The sequence below is a fragment of the Apteryx rowi genome, unplaced genomic scaffold (assembly GCF_003343035.1).
Source record: "Apteryx rowi isolate R43461 unplaced genomic scaffold, aptRow1 scaffold_660, whole genome shotgun sequence".
Classification (NCBI taxonomy): Eukaryota; Metazoa; Chordata; class Aves; order Apterygiformes; family Apterygidae; genus Apteryx; species Apteryx rowi.
Genome location: NW_020450939.1, coordinates 311873 through 330331, shown reverse-complemented (window position 1 = coordinate 330331; position 18459 = coordinate 311873). Strand labels below are relative to the sequence as shown.

Here is an 18459-nt window from a genome sequence, read left to right as displayed (position 1 = left end):
GCTCCTCTCCGCCCCGCCGGAAGAGCCCCTCCCCCCCGCGCCACCGCGCGGCACCATGGGAAATGGAGTCCGCCGGGGCCAACACCGGAAGCGCCCTCCCGCGGCCTTCTGGGAAATGCAGTCCGCGTCTCCAAGGGGCAGGGTGCGGAGGGGGGGCCGCAGTGCATGACGGGAGGTGTAGTCCCGCCTCGGAGCCGCGCCGGAAGCGGCGCGCCGGGGCGGCGCGGTCCCGCCGAGGCGGCGGTTGCCGGGCAGCGGCGGGGCGCGATGAGGCAGAGGAGGCCGCAGGGGCTCGCCGCGAAGGCGGGCGGCTCGCAGCGGCGGCGAGGTGGGGTCCGGCGGGCTCCCCCGGGCGGGCAGGGCCACGGTGGTGGCGGTGGTGGTGGCGGCGGGCCCCGGCGGCGACGGTTGGGAGGGCGCCTCGGCGCGGCCTGCGGGCGCCGTGTGATCCTCGCTCCTTCCCCTTCCCGCAGGTACCGGCGACGCGCCCGCGCCCACCAGCCTGCCGCCGCTGGTGCGGGGCCCGCGGCGCTGCTTCCTCCGCTGCACCGTGGGCCGAGTCCTGTGGGCCCTCCGCCAGCCGCCCGCCGCCGTCCTCGTCCGCCTCCGGTGGTGGGGCGAGACCTCGGACGGGACCGTCTTCCAGCCGCAGAAGGGGGCGGCGGAGGCCTCGGCCCGCTACGCCGTCCGCTGCGGGCCGCGGCAGCTCGCTGCCTACCTCGCAGGTACCCCGCGCCTCCGGCAAGCCGCTTAGCTCGGTCAGGCAGGAGCCGAGAAGCCCCTTGCTGAAAAACCGCAATTTCTACTGGCGTAGAATAGCTTGGTTTAGGTCGCGTCCCCGTGCCGAAGGGCTTTGGGCTCTGCCTGCGATCGCTGCGGGATGTTGGTCGGGTTCAGGGCTCAGGGCTGCGAAATCCTGAGGCCTCCTGTAGTTTCCAGATCAGGCTCCAAGCTGATGACTTTTCGCATCATCRATATGTATGAAACACGTTGTGTTTCAGTGTTCTGAGGTTGTGAAGAGTAAAAACATACTCCAATGATCTTACAGTGTTATTAAGGTACTTATTTTCCTGAAAGGTCTGCGCTGCTTTAACTGGTAGCCTGGTGTCTAACATATGTGTTTGCTGTCACYGGTCTTAAGTAGTCCGTATGTGACAGGCTGGATATCTTCTACTTATTTATCATAATTCGTTATCGGTATGATCCTTCTTTACCTGCTGCCTCATGTCATAATCTCATAATACAGCATTATGTTAACTTTTTAGCATCTTTTAAACTGAACAGTTTTAATTAAGCTTTTATTCATAACAAGCCTTCCAAGTATGTTGTGTCAGAAGTTAGTTAATGAAATTAAACTGTTCGTAATTTTTGCAGACATGGGTGTGCTCGTCCTAGAAGTGATGACCAGACTTGACCGTCTCCCCATTGGCACCGTGCAGATTACGGGGCTGTCCCAGCTCTCTCCCAGCCATCCAATCAGCGGATTTTTCACCATAGTTTCACCAACATCTGATAAATTAGGAGAGCTTCAGGTAGTCCTTGAATCTTTGCTCGCTCTTAATTATCCTGTGTATTACTGCAACACTTCGGAGTATAGTCAGGTATCGGGATCAAGCTGTGTTGTGTGCACTGCAGACCTGGTTTATGCCCAAAAGATATTTATGGACTAAAGATAGGAAATAAATAATTACTGRCAGCGTTGATTGTTTTGTTTAGAAGGATGTGTGGCAGCAGTGGTTCAACTTGACTAAGAAAGCTTGTAGACTCTACCATGAGGATGAGTTTTAACAGGGAATTTAAAAGTGGATACTCAGGTGGTTTTAATGTTTCTCCAGAGACCTGCTGAGCTGAAATTGTACAAGATTTTGAGATGTGGGGTAAAGAAGATCTTGTTCTGTTTTGCAGCCCTGGCTCTAGATAATTTATGCTGACATAAATTTTTCACATTCTGTCTTTCAGGTGTCGCTAGTTTTAGAACCCCTGCCTGAAATGTATGACACCAGGAGCTCTATCCCAACCACGGATGCAAGTTTAGATATCGCTCCTTCCGCCCCGGGAAGCGGCAAGCCCCAGCATCTCGCTCCCTCACAGCAATCCAGGCAAACAGGGGTGACGACTGCTGGCCAAGAGTCTCTTGACAATAGCAGAGCCACAACTSCCAGGTATCTTTCTTTTCCCTATGGTAAAATTCTGATTTATTTTGCCATTCACATCTTTTTTTTTAAGCAACGGCAATGCACTTGTGAGTTATGGAATGCTTGATTTCTTGATTGTGCTTTTTGCATGAAATTCAAAGCATTCAGTAATTAAGAGCTTAAAGGGACGGTTTCTTGTCTGAAATGTATTTGCGTCCTACGTTGACTTAATTCGAGCTGTGCTAGTTGATACGAGAGGTGCCACAATCTTTTGTGTACAACTGTCTGTCTGATGGTATGAGTGGAAGAAGGGGAGTCAGTAAAATAACGTGTTGCATTTCTTTTTGGAGTGAGTACTGAAGGGGAGCAGCTGCAGTGCTAGGGAGACCTTGAAGAGGTTTGAATCCTGTTACTGATCCACTTCAGTTGTTACTGAACTAATGTTTCATTTTTTAATAGAGGAAAAGACCGTTTGTTCTTTCAAGAGAATTCTGAAAACATAAAGGATATTTATTCTGCTTCTCGCCACCATCTGATCTTACCGGATGAACATTTAAAAGCGAATCCTTCAAATCAGCGAGTGTCGTTTCCCACAAGCGCCGATCCTGAAACACCTGCTAGAACAAACACGCGGGTGCTCTCTTTGCATAACCCGGCTACAAAAGACCTGCTTTCAGGTTTGTATACGCTTGGCATCGTGCTTTAGATGGCGCATCAAATAGATCCTGATAATATTTCAGCTGCCCGTCTAGAGATACAGCTGGCAAAAGACTAAAGACTTGAGGAAAGAGCGATGCTTTGCACATTCTCGCTGTGTTGTTTGGAACAGATGAGTTATTTATACAAGTTTGAGTGGGAGAGTTGATAGAGGATTGCTCTCGCTTACTCCCAGATATACTGCCCCTTTTATGATGTATAGCAWGCTTAATCTCTACTGTGTTAAGATCTCTTTATAACAGTAGAAAACAGAAGTTTCCTGACTGTAGCTGGCACATTAACTGTGTGTGCGCACGGCTTTTAAATGACATTCAAATGCTGAGATTTAATCCTTGCRCCTTTTTTTCAGCTCTTTTGGATCAAGGCAATAAACTCCGTGATGCCATGGTTGTTTCTGCAATGAARTCTACCCCGGACATGGAGATTGAACTGAATGAAGTGCCTCCTTCCCTAAAGACAGATGGGTTCAAAGCAAAAACAAAGTGAGTTTGGAAAGAGGAAAGTGAGCTTAAGTTCCAAACCATAAACTTCAAGTATTTTAGGATTCTTATTCAAATGGGAAATTAAATTCTTCATGTGAATACAAGCCTACATGTTGTAAATTGATTTAAATCATCATTTAGAATGCCTTGATTTAAATCATTGACTTTAATTTTTTTTTCTCCGCTATATTTGTATCTAATACATAGTTATTTGATAAGGAAATATTAACAATATTAAGTGTTTATAAGGAATAAGGGTATGATGAGGAATATAGTAAATTAAATGTTACTTGGTCACAGAGAACAGCTTTTCAAAGAAGTGTAAGTAATTAGTGGCATAAATTGAATACTTCTGCATATTCTAGTTTGAATGTCTCAGTGCCAAAATACCCATGAATACTTAAATCTATAACTGTGTTCTCAGAATTAGTGGTTGTTTTCCTCTTCTGTATAATCTTTATTAAGCAGATTGGAAAAAAACTTAGTTTTTGTGCCTTTTCAACRTGTAACTCGAATTTACTGTTTTGTACTAGATTGAATAAACGTTTTCACTTCAGTGAAACTGAAATTTAAAAGACAAAAGTATTCTTATGCAAGAGAAACTTGCAGCAGAACTGCACTGTTACGGAAAGTTTTTGTGTACGTGCAGGTCAAGCTACAAACTGGAGAAGGCTGTACATAATCTTTGATTTTTATCTGTGCCGTGACTAAAATCTTGAACATACCAGAAATACTAATTATTTCTTCCTTTTACCACTCTCTTTACTGCTATCACTGTTATCCAGGAGCCCCAAAAGCTTGAACTCGAATTTCGTGTCCGCTGCTGAAGATCCCCGTCTCTTCTCATCTGAAGTCTCAGGTCAGCAGTTTGACCTAAACTCTGAAGAGAGAGCGATACAGTTACTTTTGGGCAGGTGAGCGTGATACTGAGGGTTACTGCAAAATTCTCCTTGTTTGCTCAGTTAGTGCAAAGAATGCTTCTTGACCCTGCTTGTTCTCCATATTTCTGGAAATGTATAAGCAAATTGTATGAACAAGTGATGGTGGAAGGAAGTTTTCTATACCTAAGCTTGCACGCCGCTTTAATGCATGCCAAACTGCGTAGCTCAGAGTTACCTGATGCGAAAATGATGTTGGAAAGGCTAATCGCCATCTTTGATAAGACTTCTTGAGTTATTTTATAGCTGTATGTATTGCGTCCTCAAATGTTAAAAACTACATAAAACAAATATGATGTTTCCCTGAAGAACTTGCAGTCTCTAAGTTAAAAGTAGAGAGAACTGATAGTGATAGATCCTCCAAATATGAAAATGTCATTCTTCTATCTTTTTGTGAAGAGTAGCAAGAATATAAGTGATGTTTATATTGCCTCCATCTAAATCAGGGGTATGAAGTCTACAGCTTCGGTGTCAGATATGGCTATTTCAATTCATGTCGCGTCTCCCGTGCTTACTTTTCCCCCTGTATTTTATTAGTGGATAACACTGAAATGTTTGCAGGTCACAGAATGGTTTTGAACTCATAGTACACAGAAAGCCTTTAAACCAAAAAAAACAAGCTCACTCCAAACTTGTGTTAAAGATACTTGTATATACTCAGACATAGTATGTTTTTTTGTTGTTTTTTTGGTTTTTTTTTTTTTTAAGTAAACTGTCCTTAAATATTACTGATTGCTAAAAAAGTTCCATAACTTAATAAAGTTACTTGTGAGTAGATATCATAGATAGATACTAATAGATATTTTTTACAGCGAGGGTGATCAGGCACTGGAACAGGTTGCCCAGAGATTTTGTAGAATCTCCATCTTTGGAGATACTCAAAACGCAGCTCAATGTGATCCTGAGCAACCTGCTCCAGCTGACCCTGCTTTGAGCAGGGGAGTTGGACTAGATGATCCTCAGAGGTCCCTTCCAATCTCAAATATTCTGTGATTCTACGTATRTGTATTTACACACTTTTTTTTTCCAGCAGGGGTTCAGAGATATCCTCACAGGGTTGATTAGCTTGGGCGCCGTGCTGCGCGAGCACAGTTYGGCTGTATGAAGAGACAGCATAGCACAAATTCAGCGTAGAATAAACACTGTTGTCAGAATTTACATGAAATTGTCTGCAGAACTCATGACGCTAAGTTATGTTTTTTTCTCTTGTGTCCACAGTGTTGATTTATCTCCTGTGCACTGCTGGGACAGGACAGGTTCCCTTCTGGATTCTCTCTCTGTTGGGAGTGAGGTGTATGACAGTGAACTCAACGATCCTCATTACGACCAGAGTCTGCTGGAGAATCTTTTTTACACAGGTCCAGTAAGTGGCGAGCAAAAGATGCTTGATATGCAATCCCTAAAGTGAAGGAAAATYGGAAAAGCACACATCAAGGAAAAAAAAGGCCTAAAGAGCTCGGTATTAATAAGCATTAAGTATCATACAGACACTTGTGAAAACATTGCTTACAAACAAATACTATTAAAAGAATAGTATAARGGCTGTGAAGTTAGGCATTAAGTTTGGCAATTGCTAGGATTCAGCTGTCCATGAAGATTGAAAAATTTTGATGCCGTTTGAATTATACAATCCACAAGTTTATTTTCTTTTTCCTGATTTATCATGGCCATTATGTGTCTTTCTTGACAGTGATATTGTTATCTTCATACTTTATGGGCATTATTTCTGTTTCAGAAATCTGATTCCAGTTTAAGTGATTTCCTCAGTGATGATGAGGGGAACTCTTCCAAAAAAGTAACCAAGACAAAAACTCTCAAGAAAGCTGATCCTACGAACCTTCAGGGTCCACAGAAGGAATCTAGTGCCTGTGATCAGGAGGTGAAGGAGACAGAAGTTAAACTCRGGTAAATAGTTACATTAGTGACTTGTTTTGCAGCATCTTGCTCATTATAAGTTACTATTGGCAAGAATTATGCTGTGTTTGCATGCTCTGTCATTATCACGCAATCTAATGAATAACCATTTTGAGGGATTTTTATAGCATCTCTGGGAATGACGGAACCCAGGAGTTGCTGTATGCTGTTGAAGAAACTATTTTAAGGAGATGTAATCTAGTTAAAAATCCTGAGTTTCATGAGTTGCCCCAAAATATAATAAGCTTAATAATAACACTTTCAACCAATAAAAAGCACCATGTATTCTGGGACCAAAATTATTGGTTTCTTTAGTGTTTTGCCTTTCCTCTAACTTGAGTGAGGAATAAAGTTCATCTTGTTTGTAGTTAGATACATTTTCAGCTTTTCATGTAATAATAAGGCCGTGCCTAAAATATCAGATTTGAAATGATGGTTCTTTTAATGCCAAATGTGTTTTAAAAGTCTGTAAAGAGAGCATATGGTCACACGTTTTGTTTGAAAGCCTCCAGGTATTTTACTTAATTTACAAAATGAAACCAGTAACATTAGAGTTTCTTTTTCTCTCGTTTGCATTCAAACAATTCCCTGTATAAAGAATTCTGGATTCTGGCAAGCAGCCAGGGAGAGTTACAATAAGCAGTAATGATTTTTATATTGTCTGTTTTTATGTACTTGTAACTATTTCTCTCAAAAATCCAGTTACCAAGCTTTACTATTTCAATACCAGTAAGTAATACGGTTTGACTTCTTTTTTCTGATTCGGTTCCAAACAGTTATTTGTGAAACTTTTCTTACAAATACTGCTATTTTTATATTCAGGTGAAGTTCGTTTCTCCAGAGGTAGCAACAGAAAAGCGTTTACCAGTTAAGTCTTAAAAATAAAACGCAAGTGAGATTTTAAATTATGTCAAAAATCCTGTTGCTCTTCTTCTGCAGCAGTGACTCTTACCCACGGCTATAACTGCATTTTATCCCTTTTTTGTATCTGACATTAAATGAAGCTTTTATTTTTGAGGACTCGGTCTGCATATGCTTTTTTCAAAATCCAGCAACGTTGRACATGTTCTTTTTCTTTGGTCAGATACTCGATATTACATATTGTATGATTTCTGTTACAGAGACGATCGCATTTGTTGTAAAAAGATACATAGAAGAAAGTGCGTTTTAATGAACCGTGAGCAGTTTTTAACGTCCTGCCAAGCTGCGATTTTCCCTTCAGTCAATACTGTTAAGAATGTTTGTGCCGACCTGATTCTCGGTTTTAACTTTTCAGCTGCTCTCCTGCTAGACAACTTGCTCCTTCAGAAGCTTGTACAAAAGAAGCTTGTCTCACGTCCTTGAGCGTAGATAGGCTGGCACTGCTGGGGCGAATACACCTAGCCAGAGTCATCATTGAAAGCTTGAAAATCCCTCCGGAGAGCACCCAGATTACACCGGGAAAGAAAAGCTTAATTGGGAAGCCTCCAAGACCTGCCTCAGTTAAAAAGTGGTAAGGAGGGTTGTTTCTCACCAACCTGTTACCCCTTCCTTGGAGCTAGACTTCTCTGAGTCTTGTTATGTAGTAACTTTATAATCTGTGGATATGAAGCTTGTCTGCTCTGTTTGGTTTCGTTATCAGCGTTAGGCTTTTGATGGCTTGTAATCATCTGTTCACTTTTTCGTTCACAGTACCTTCTTTGTTGAGTACCACTTTCCTGTGGGAGCCTCCAAAGATGAAAAAGGACAGGTCTCCGTAACAACAGAAGTAATTCGAATAGCTTCAAGTAAAATCACAGGCGACGGTAAGGGCATTATTTTTCCCCCTTGTATTTAGCGTTGTTGACTCCTTCATCTCTTAGCAGTTATTTAGTAGCATTTGCTTATGTATTTTCTTCGCTATGTGGAAAAAATACAGTGATTTGTATTATGATTTTCACTTCTCTTTTCCTAGGGGCATAACAGCAGGTCAGTAAATCCATTCCTTTGTCTCAAAGTAATAGCATCCTTTTTGCAATAGTACTCAAGGTGGTAAATTCCTTTTATAAATATCAGAGATATTTATATATCAAATAAATACCTAATTTTTTCCAGATGCTGGAATACATCACGTAACATCTTCAAGAGCACAGAGAGGATGCTAGATTCAATAAAATCCTGACAAGTTCTGTGCTTTAATCGGTAGACATTTCATCCCTTTAGTGAGAGGCACCAGTGTTCTTATCCCTGAGAACGCTTTAGGTTACATTTCTGTCCTTGATGAGTAGAGAATGCTGCATGAACCAGATCCTCTCCGCCCATTTTTCCCAGAAACTGGAATTCAGAAAGGCAACTTCCAAATGACTCTCTCATATGGTTGTTCATTGGCTTTGCTTTTTTCTGGGTGGTACTTAAGATATCGGGGTGTAATTCTCATTTCTGTTGTACATTCTCCATTTGTGTCCAGACAAAACATCTAATTCTTCTGAACCTTGGCTTTTTGTAACACAAGAACAACACTGCCTCCTGCAGTTTGTCTTGTTTGGTTAGATTCCAGCTCTTTGGAACCTACAAGAAGAGAAAGGACTGAAAATAATCTGGAGAAGCCATCTAGTCAATCCACTATACCAGTATCTTTCCCGAGCCATTTATCTCATCTGTTCTTAAAGATGCCCAATGATACAGATTCCGGACAAGCTATGAAAGTGCTGCCCTGTTAGAAAATTTTCCTTATGTCTAATCTGAATTTTTGTCATCATAAGAGTACTTATTTCATCCATTGTGGACAAGAAAAATGCACTTTTTCAAGACTGTTATTGTATTTCTCCTTGTTCTTCTCTTTGCTAGAGTAAACACCAGTCTGTTCAGTCTTTCCTTGCAGATAAAGTTTTCCTCCTGGACCTGTGATTATTCTTGCAGCTCTGCTTCTGGCTCCAGATATGTCTTGAAATGCATCAACCACGATGAGATCGAGTTCTCCCACCGAAGAAAAGGCTATTTCTTACTGCATGCTAGAATGACATAGACTTCATATCAACTGCAGCCTTTGGATGCTGCCGTGATATTAATGTTGTCATGCTCGTGCTATTTTCTGGCCTTGGAAAATGAAGAACAGTTTACTTTGAACTTGATGTTAATAAGTAACGCAAAATTACATGATTGTGTGAATAACAGAGCAGTGATTATCTCCGCAGAAAAGTTTATTAATATTCAATTAATGTTGAACATTTGGTGCTTCTGCRAAAAAAATGTAAACTGCCTACAGATTTGCAACGTATTTTATAGGTTGAAACCTCGAGAGAAATCTCATTGAGGRTTCCAGCAACAGGCGGCTCCCCTTCAGCTCCTACCCTTACTTGATCCCTGATTCTGGCAGATATGCAAATGCCCTCTGTGTATTTGTCCACCCTCCTGAGAAGTGTCCTCATTTTCCTCTCGTATCTCCTGAACTTCGCGTGTCTGTACTCACCCTGCGTGTTTTCCACACAGAGACTGAAGATTTCTCCATTCCAGGTCAAGCTCRAAAGACAGGTTAGCTCTGAACCCAGATAAGAGCTCATAAGTCTCTGTCTTCCTTGCAGTGGTAAAATTTCAACAGCGGTTTGTGTTCCCTGTTCACTTTGGTGGAACGATGATAGAGCACTGGTGGAGCTCTGACCTTGCTTTTAAAATCTACATGAGAAAAAGCACCCAGAAAAAGGTACTTACTGAAAGTTATTTAAACTTGGTGTATTAAAAGGCAAAGCAAGACTTTGCATTTGGATTTGCTCCAAATACTTATGCCTAAYGTGGTAGCTTTCCCAAGTTATCTGCAGAGCTTCATTGCGATCACTGCAGTCTCAGCCATCAGAGGCAAAATAGACRAACTAGGTGGTTTGAATGAGCCGCTGCTTAATCATCCGTTGCCAGATATTGCAAAGGGGAATGACATTACGTGCAGATTCTGTAAGCTGAACTAACCGATGTTCAATCTTTCTACCCAACTAAATGATTTTTCTGAGTTCAAGGCTGAAAGGCCCCAAAAATTGTCCTTGCCTCATCTTTAAAACTGAGTTCTTGATGTTTAAGGATATTGGATCGGTTRCAAGTATTAATCTTCGATCAGAACACAGCTTGTTGAGCAATATTGAATGAGTTAATGTGGATGCGGTTGATATCATTACTCTGACTAGGGTAAGAGGAATGATGCGAGGTGTGAGAAACTGGCTTAAATTGTGCATTTGAGGAAAAAAAAGATCTTTGGGGTAAATAGGTGCAAGTAACCATATTTGCATAATCATCTGCTTGTGAAAAATTCAGTGAGAAGTGTTAATTCAGCTTATATTTTGTTTTGGTCTACACCAAAGGTATCTGCCCATCTGTCCTAATACGAGCTCTTCTTTTAATAGATGAATAATTTGCATCTTTAAGTTTGGAAGTCTAACTTGGTTAATAGGATTTGGGATGTTCATTTTTGCGTTGATCCGGAACTACTGTAGGTCCTGGAGGGGTTTCCCTTACTCTCGTCCTACTGATACTTGGAATTGGAACTAAGGGAACCTTTAATCCCTTCTGGTATAACTCATGAAACGAGTGGGCTGGGTAAGCGGTTGGACACGGCTTCCTCGTGCTTTCAGAAGGCTTTCATTTCACAATGTGCCTTTAGTTAGCTAAACCTGTCAGAAAACTCGCAGAATGAATTCTTTCTGTGTCCTCAGCCAGTGGCCGTTGGCTCAGCAGTCCTTCAGTTGTGCAAGGTTATTCAGTCTGAGCAGCTCGCTGTCGGTTGTGAAATACCCGTGGAAGAAGAAGGAGGTCAGACACAAGTTGGACCGCTTAAGGTATGTGTTTTGCCACATTGGGTTGGAGTTGAACCACTTTTTGTTGCTAATTTTGGCTATGTATTCTTTTGGTTTCTCCTCCTCCTCTTTTTTTTCTCTCTTTATTTTAATTTGCCAGGTCTCAGAGATGAAGGTTTGTAGACCCAATACAAGAAAACATGAACTTTTCCCCCCCCCCCCTTAAGGTTTTGGATAAATATTTTGAACCTTCTCCAAGTCCAAGGGTTTTGCCATGTGACGTTCCCTTGGCTGCAGGGTAAAACCAGGGTCAGTAAGCTGTGGCTTGGGCCATACGTGGCATGAGCTGAGGGTCTCTCCTGACACAGAGGTTTGATTCTCCCTGTCACTGGTAGCACCTTGTCTCTTCAGGAGTTACCTTCTCCACCCAGACTTTCTACCAGCATGTTCAACCTCTGAGAAGGAAGAACAGTCCTGCACAGCACTTTTGAGAGCTTTACCAGTTCTGAGCATTCCTTTAACCCTTGTTCTGGGGTTTCTTTTGGTGCTTTCACCCACACATTTTCATTCGTACTTTATTTGTACCAATCTTAATGTTTCTGTTACAAATCTTGACAACGGGAAGAGACAATTCAGATGTAGGACARAGTGTGAAAAAACATGACTGGTTTTGAATTTCTTCTTTATTCAGCTGTAATTATATGTGTGTGTACTTGAATCATTGCTTTATTTGATAAAACTGCAGACAGTTTATTTTGGAGTCAGGATTGTAGCTTATGACCRGCACGTATGTAATAATAAGCGTTCTGGGTAGTGATCCAAAACAATTCTCGAACAAAGTATGCAGTGCGTTCTCCTGAGGTTTTTGTTATGGTGTCTTGTCTTTTTTATGGGACGTGTCTTCTGATCAGCTCGTATAATGCAGGTATCGCTAGAGCTTGCAGCTGACAATAAAGACTTCACCTGCGCCGCGGCCAGGTCAGCCGTGGCTGTGCAGCGAGTCCCAGCTCACACCGTAAGAAGTCCCCGGCTGGAGTTCCAGGAACCCGACGGGAATAATGTAAATGCAGAAAGCCCTCGCACTTTGAAACTTGGCAATCATGAAGACTCACAGAAGATGGGAACGGCCAGCACAAAGATTGTGCAGCTCCCACAGGCCGTATCGACCTCTGTGTCCCGTAACCTGATGACACAAATAACTGCATCTGAAGAGGATGGGCTGTTACTGCATGTGCTGTTGATGGTGCCTGCTGGAAAAGGTTTTGTCGCTGGAGAATGTGGTTTCCACGGCTCTTGCAACGTGTATTTAAACTGCAAGCTGCTCAGCACAGAAGAGGCAACGAGATCTGCTGTCATATGGGGCACGACGCAACCTGCCTTTAACTTTTCTCAGGCGAGTCACACCTCTCCCTGGTTTTACTGCTTGACATGAACCATTTCACACTGACAAGCGTRTTTCAAAGATAACTTACTTTTATGTATGTAGAAACTTCTCTGTTTGGCTCTGACCGGTATGTCGAAAGTATTTCCAGTATTGTTTTGGCTGCACTGCAAAGTTTGAAATGCAGATGAGCAGTTCCTTGAATCATCCAAATAGTAAATGAGACTTAGGAAGTACAAGAGGAAAATGGTCAGGAAAGCCTAGGTTAAAACTGAAAAAGAAGTTGACTTCTCCTTTCTTCTCCTTCTTCTTTACAGAAATAACCTATATTGTTGATGGCATCCTAATATGTAAATGTAGATTTTGGTTTGTTCCATTCCTTGGTGTTCTTGTTCTTCTTAACAGATTTGTCAGCACAAAAGTTTGGGTTTTCATCTTGGTATGGGCCAGAGCTTTCCTCAGCAAACAGCAGAAGTTCAGACTTACGCTGTATTGCAAACATCACCATGTTTCAAAGCCAGGTTTTTTTCTTTTAATAATATTGTGAGCTTGTAGTTGTTTTTCTGGCCGTTATTCTTTGGAAATGTCAGGATGCTCAAATGTGGGTTTTTTTATTTTTCGCAATACTTAGTGATTAGAGTTGTCAGACTTCTTAATCTTCAGCTGAAAGAGTGGAACATAAAAACATAGCAAAAGACATCTGAAACAGTTGTCTGAAGTGATTTATCTGTTTAGTAAATAGTCGTTTAAAATTAAAAACAACTGTTTTTTAAGATAGGTGTTAACGTAAGATCATTCGTTATCTAAATCGCATTTATTTTTCTGGCTTGCTCTTTTCCAAGCCTACCGGCTCTCTGAAACAAGTACGCATTCAATTTTTAATTCCCATTTCTAAAGAACACAATTCTGTACACTCTGGAATTATCTAGTGTTACCAGAATGCCCTGTACTTAGCAAATAGCTTCCAGTGTGTTCTGTGTACTAATTCTGGATTGAACTCCATCAGGTGATGCCTTTTTCATTGACTCCCAAACATCTGGAGCGACTGAAGAACAACTTCATGATTATYGAGGCATGGAACAAGATGGGAAACCCCGGCTGCGACAAACTGCTAGGATTAGTGAAGCTTCCTCTGCATCAGTTTTACATGTCATTCAGGTAAACATATTCGCTCCGTATTTTCTTGGCTTGGGCTACTAGATGGAAATGAGATGGTGCTTGAGCTGACTGAGCTGATTATGTTAATTACTAGTGCATCATTTGTATAATTGTTTTTGGAAAGCCACCGTAATTTATTTGTGTGTATTTGTTGGTTTGTTTTAATCGACTGTAGAGATCCAAAGATTTCCCGTCTGCTGCTTCAAGCTCAGTATCCGGTGGTTGCTGTGGACAGCTATATGCCTGTGATAGATGTTTTTACCGGCAGTAAAAGCGGAAGCCTGAGGGTCGTTCTGGCTATGGGATCAGCTGATCAGATAGTGGAGCTGCAAAGGCTGAAGAACGACGAAGGAACGGTACCTCCCGTCGCGCAGCGGCCTGCCCACTCTCTGGACCCTCCTCCTACAAAGCCCAYGACGGTATTGTTCAGTAAACTCCTGTTCTTGCTGTTAGGGACCCGTGAAAAGGAGTTTAGCTATGGTTTCATTGATAGACCAGTGGTTTCCAGTCTCTGCTGTAGCCAATTTTGTTATAGACGATCCTTTTCTGTGCAAAAGTACGGTATCTTATCTGTACTTTTTTTTTATTACCCTGCTTTCTCTCACCGGTCTTGACATTAATCTCCTTTTTRCTGCCCTGCACACTCACTGTTCTACCTATGTGACAAGCGCAGTAAAAAAAAAATCTAGAAAACTCTAATTCTTACAGCCTTATTCTGTACCACAAAGGTTTTGCAGCCAAGCTTGAATGAGATGTGGGTGAGCTTTCATGCTTATGTGCTGCGTTCCTGGCTTTTGCGGAGTAAGAATTTGCTGTCAGGCCTCCCATTTTCTGTGGACGTTAGGGAGAAAATTGCAGACGGTGGTTCTTAACCCCTCGTCTCAGGCTTCTTCGAATCTCGTGTTCCCAGTCCTCTTGTATGCAGTTTCCTCGAAAGTGCTCCTTTCTCCGTGGGTTTCCTTTCTTTCATCAGCAGTTAGACGGAGAAGGGGAAGAAGTGATGGAGCACGCGTTTGAGATCCGCGTGGAAAGCGTGAAAGGACTCACTCCCTTACAGTCCACAGTCTGGGGAGAGGCTGACTGCTACGTTCAGTACCATTTCCCGGTGCAAGAGGCTGGCTGCGGTGCATCACAAGGAACTGAACTGCACGAGGATGGTAAGTTGGTTTGATGATAACACCTTATTTAGAGCATTGCTTTAGCTAAACATTGTTTAGTAACGTTCTGTGCGTTTAGGTAAAACAGTATGTGTTTCTCTGAGCTTCCGTAATGCAGCCAGTGCTTGCTTTCCACAGAAGACGAGCGTACAGCTGTATTTGGGCTAGGTCAATAAATTAAAAGCCCGCTTCAGCTGAGGCAGGTGGCAGAGTTCCCAGTAAAATAAATATCTGGTTCTGAATCTGTTCACATTGTATCCTTTTGTTAAAGATCCTGGTGTGGTTCGCAGGCTGATCCTGCAAAGACGTAAGAACAGATTCGCGGGAAACGCTAAGAGTGTGTGCGATTAAATTCAATGAAGGCTTTACGTGCACAAACGTTTGGAGATGCTCATTTTGATGGCTACACCAAAATAAGACTGGCTATCTTAATTCATTGGAAGTATGAAGGAGTATTTAAATAATTACAGTTCTAGGAAAGGGCTTAGCGTTAACTTTGAGTACTTTGAATCTCTAATGCGTGTTTCCTCTGAAAAATAACACTACCAGTAACACTGTTCCATAGCAACTGCTGTGGACTGTGTCGGCTTCCAGCCACATTTACCAGTAGCTTTTTCAGCCTGTGGACCGCAAAGCTGAAGCTTCAGCGTATGCTCGGTTTATAAATTCCAACGCAAATGTCTTCTGCTTCTCTCCTTGCCTGTGAATTCAGGACTGACTATTTAACCAACTCATTTGACCTGTAGGTGTCAAGTTAAAGGCTTTTCGTACAGCAACTACGTTGTGCGTCCCCRATCCCATCTTTCATGATGAGCATCGTCATTTGTTGTTGGTTCCTGCCGATGTCCCAGTCCAGAGGCTCCTAGTCAGTGCATTTATGGCACCAGGAATGGCTGGAGGAGGAATCCAGTTTGAAGTCTGGTGCAGGTACAAAATAAGGTCTTATTCTTTGTAGGTGTCACAGCAATACAGATAGAAGTGTATCTGGTATTGAAAAATCTCTGATTACAGGATTGATATTTAATAATAAGTGAAAAACTAGTGAGCTCATCAACATTTGGGCCTTTTTTCTCCAAAAAAGTGCTGATTACCCTTTTCTTCTTATGACTTTGTTAGCAAATGTGTCCTCTCAGTTTTCTTTCCTCCGCTTTATCAGCATAGTGATCTAAAAGTAGCATTTAACAGTAGGATTTTATTGTTTTTTCCTACTACAAGTCACTGGCTTCAGAAGAATATACTGTAAAATGTTTGCATATTATCTTGTTTTGTATTTCACATGTTCTTCCTTGATCATTAAAGGATCAGAGCTTACGTTTGTTCCTATTTGCACAATGTTTTATGTTACAGATAAGATGAGGTTATCTCATTTAGTGCTAAGCTCAAATCATAGTTTCTTTGGCAACTAAAGCTAATTACTGGTAACGGAAAGCAGAGACCACGGAGACAGGCAGCTCTTTTAGAAAAATGTATTTATAATCTGTTCATACTGTAGTAAGCAAACCAAGCTATTTAAAATTCACAAGTTCATATGAGAGTTATTATATGCTGGACACATTCACGTTAATGTTGGTAACGTCCAAAGCAGTTGAAGTTACCAAATGTTAGTACCTGGCATTTAAAAACTGTGCTTTAGTTCAATTTCCTGAAAAATATTGGATTTCAGTTTAATCTTGCAGTAGCCACTCACTGATAGTGGCGGGTAAACTTAGGCACTTTTGGGCCAAAGGAACAAATCATCAGTTAAAGTTTAGGATTTGTCCAAAAATGAAATGGAAATTGAGAGGGAAGAATATTTGGTGCCAGATCCTCCTCTTGTTTTGCTTTGGGATGCCGGTTGTTGGTTGAGATACTGCTACCTGACTTGCTATGGCTAATGCAAAATTTGTGGTGTTACGTTTGTGGTGTTACCTACCCAGGAGCACTTATTCCTTTTCCTTCTGTGGAAGTTTGCTTCCTTGAGTTTGTTCCTCAGCTATCAGGAGACTAACAACCGGTGTTTGAAGACCCCCGAATTAAAGTCGACTTGTGTTCAGTCTTGAGAGAAATAACGATCGTTTTGTCATCATCAAAACACAGCGGTCGACACTGCTCCTTTGTGTCTTACCAGGTATTATTATCCAAATGTCAGGGACCAGATGGTTGCCAAAGGGACCTTGCCTTTGTCACGGCTCTGTGCCATGGTGACTATGCAGCGTCGTGARGAAATAGGGATACAGACCTTTAATCTTCCATTGGTCCCGAGGACTGATTCCTCRGAGGAATTCCAGCTGCGCTCGTCAGGTAAGGAAGGCTTGTGGTTTTTCACTTTATATGTAAAAGTGAAAGTCTGTGTATTCACTGACAAGSGGAATAAAAATATATATGTGTTGATAACTGATACCAACCGTGCATGCTTTTCATACCAGCTTTCACCACCACCATACCAAGCTAAGAATCGGTGATTAAACTCAAGCAACCTCCAACTCCATCGCAAGGGCTTAGCCATAAAATGCAAGAATTAAAGACAGATTCTTGGAAAAAGTGGCCAAAAGAAAAACCCAAGAGAAAAATTGGGACAGGAGAGGGGGTTCAGTGTATTTCAGCTGCTCTGTAACAATTAGCTGCTTGCAGCAGAAGAAAATCTGTCTCTTTGGTTTTGTCACTGCAGTACTATAAAGATGACGTATTGAAACACTGCGGTAGTGTATTCGAAAAATTGCAATGAATGCACGCATGAGGGCGGCTGGGTTAAACAGACCATCCTAGTTCTATTATGTCTTAAATTTGGCAATGAAAAGGCGCCGTTAAGACCATCTGATCTGACTTCCTGCAGGACCCAAACATTAACATTTCCCTCTCTGCCTCCTGCATCAGGCCATAATTTCTGGCTGAAGTTAGAGCATCTTGCAGGAACAGTCAGTCTCAACAGTCTTTAATTCCCGGCTGTGCGTCTGTGTTTTTCATATGGAATTTTTTTTTTTGCATCAGTAGATTAAGTTTTGTATTGCGAATTATAACAAAGTACTGATTATATTGGGTGTAGCTTTATAAAAAGCTGACCATTTCTTTCCTTTTTCTCTTTTATTTAATCTAGGCTTGCTTGATGTGAGCGTGAGATACCAATGTTCCATGAAAACAGCAGCAGGAATAATAAGTGCTCGAACTATTTCTCTTTCTGTGCAAATACACAGAGCAGCTGGTTTGCAAGCAGCAGCCAGGTAAAGTCTAATTGTAAAATGAAGATTTCTCTCTTAAAATAGCCTTATCTGGAGGCAGCAGGCTGAGGAATTGGAACAATTTTAACTGGCCATTTTTCGATCTATAGGGACCTAGATTCAAACTGGTTTCTGATCAAAAGAGAAACTAACTTTATAAAGAACATCAGTGGTTATTTTTGTCCGTTAAGCTGCAGCATTTTGTAGTAGCATTTGTTCTGTAGAAGGCCCAAGACTGTAGGGCAGGGAGTGAAGTAGTTTAGATTTGCGATGCATTAGCAAAACTAAGAGTGAGGGAAGACATCATGCGGTGTTCTTACAACATGCCTAATTCTAGCCATACTTTTGACTCCTCAACCTTTTGATCAGTATTACCTTCTTTCATATTCTTCTACACCAAAAGCTGATATAAAATTTGGGTGATATAAAATGGTAAGTAGAGTCAAATTTCATACATGTTCCTAGTATGTTCAGACTAAAAAAATGGTGAAAAATACCTGCAGCCAGAACCCCCATCTGTTTTGACCTGTAACAGTCCTACAGCACAGATAAGAAATTTTCAAAGCACTTCCATGTTAGGCAAAACCCAGGAATATAGATTGAATCCACTGTTTTGTTTTGTCTCGTATTTTCACCATGAAGACTTA

The 18459-nt window shown here is 41.8% G+C and overlaps 1 protein-coding gene across 2 annotated transcripts in view; it reads left to right on the top strand.

The window, feature by feature from the left end:
- The first annotated feature begins 506 nt into the window (after positions 1–506).
- The window catches only part of C2CD3 (C2 calcium dependent domain containing 3), a 39861-nt gene continuing 21908 nt past the window's right edge, over positions 507–18459 (top strand). The window contains exons 1-19 of one of the 2 annotated variants that reach the window (XM_026085161.1): positions 507–725; positions 1375–1532; positions 1960–2162; positions 2595–2812; positions 3202–3334; positions 4120–4248; positions 5491–5635; positions 6008–6177; positions 7463–7678; positions 7858–7970; positions 9726–9844; positions 10842–10964; positions 11848–12315; positions 13310–13461; positions 13637–13880; positions 14435–14618; positions 15365–15545; positions 16726–16898; positions 17692–17815. In XM_026085161.1, coding sequence (XP_025940946.1) covers positions 1377–1532; positions 1960–2162; positions 2595–2812; positions 3202–3334; positions 4120–4248; positions 5491–5635; positions 6008–6177; positions 7463–7678; positions 7858–7970; positions 9726–9844; positions 10842–10964; positions 11848–12315; positions 13310–13461; positions 13637–13880; positions 14435–14618; positions 15365–15545; positions 16726–16898; positions 17692–17815 — 3251 coding nt within the window. In that variant the 5' untranslated portion in view covers positions 507–725; positions 1375–1376. The remainder of the gene's footprint in view (positions 726–1374; positions 1533–1959; positions 2163–2594; positions 2813–3201; positions 3335–4119; positions 4249–5490; positions 5636–6007; positions 6178–7462; positions 7679–7857; positions 7971–9725; positions 9845–10841; positions 10965–11847; positions 12316–13309; positions 13462–13636; positions 13881–14434; positions 14619–15364; positions 15546–16725; positions 16899–17691; positions 17816–18459) is intronic. The other variant, XR_003256540.1, reaches the window with a different exon arrangement.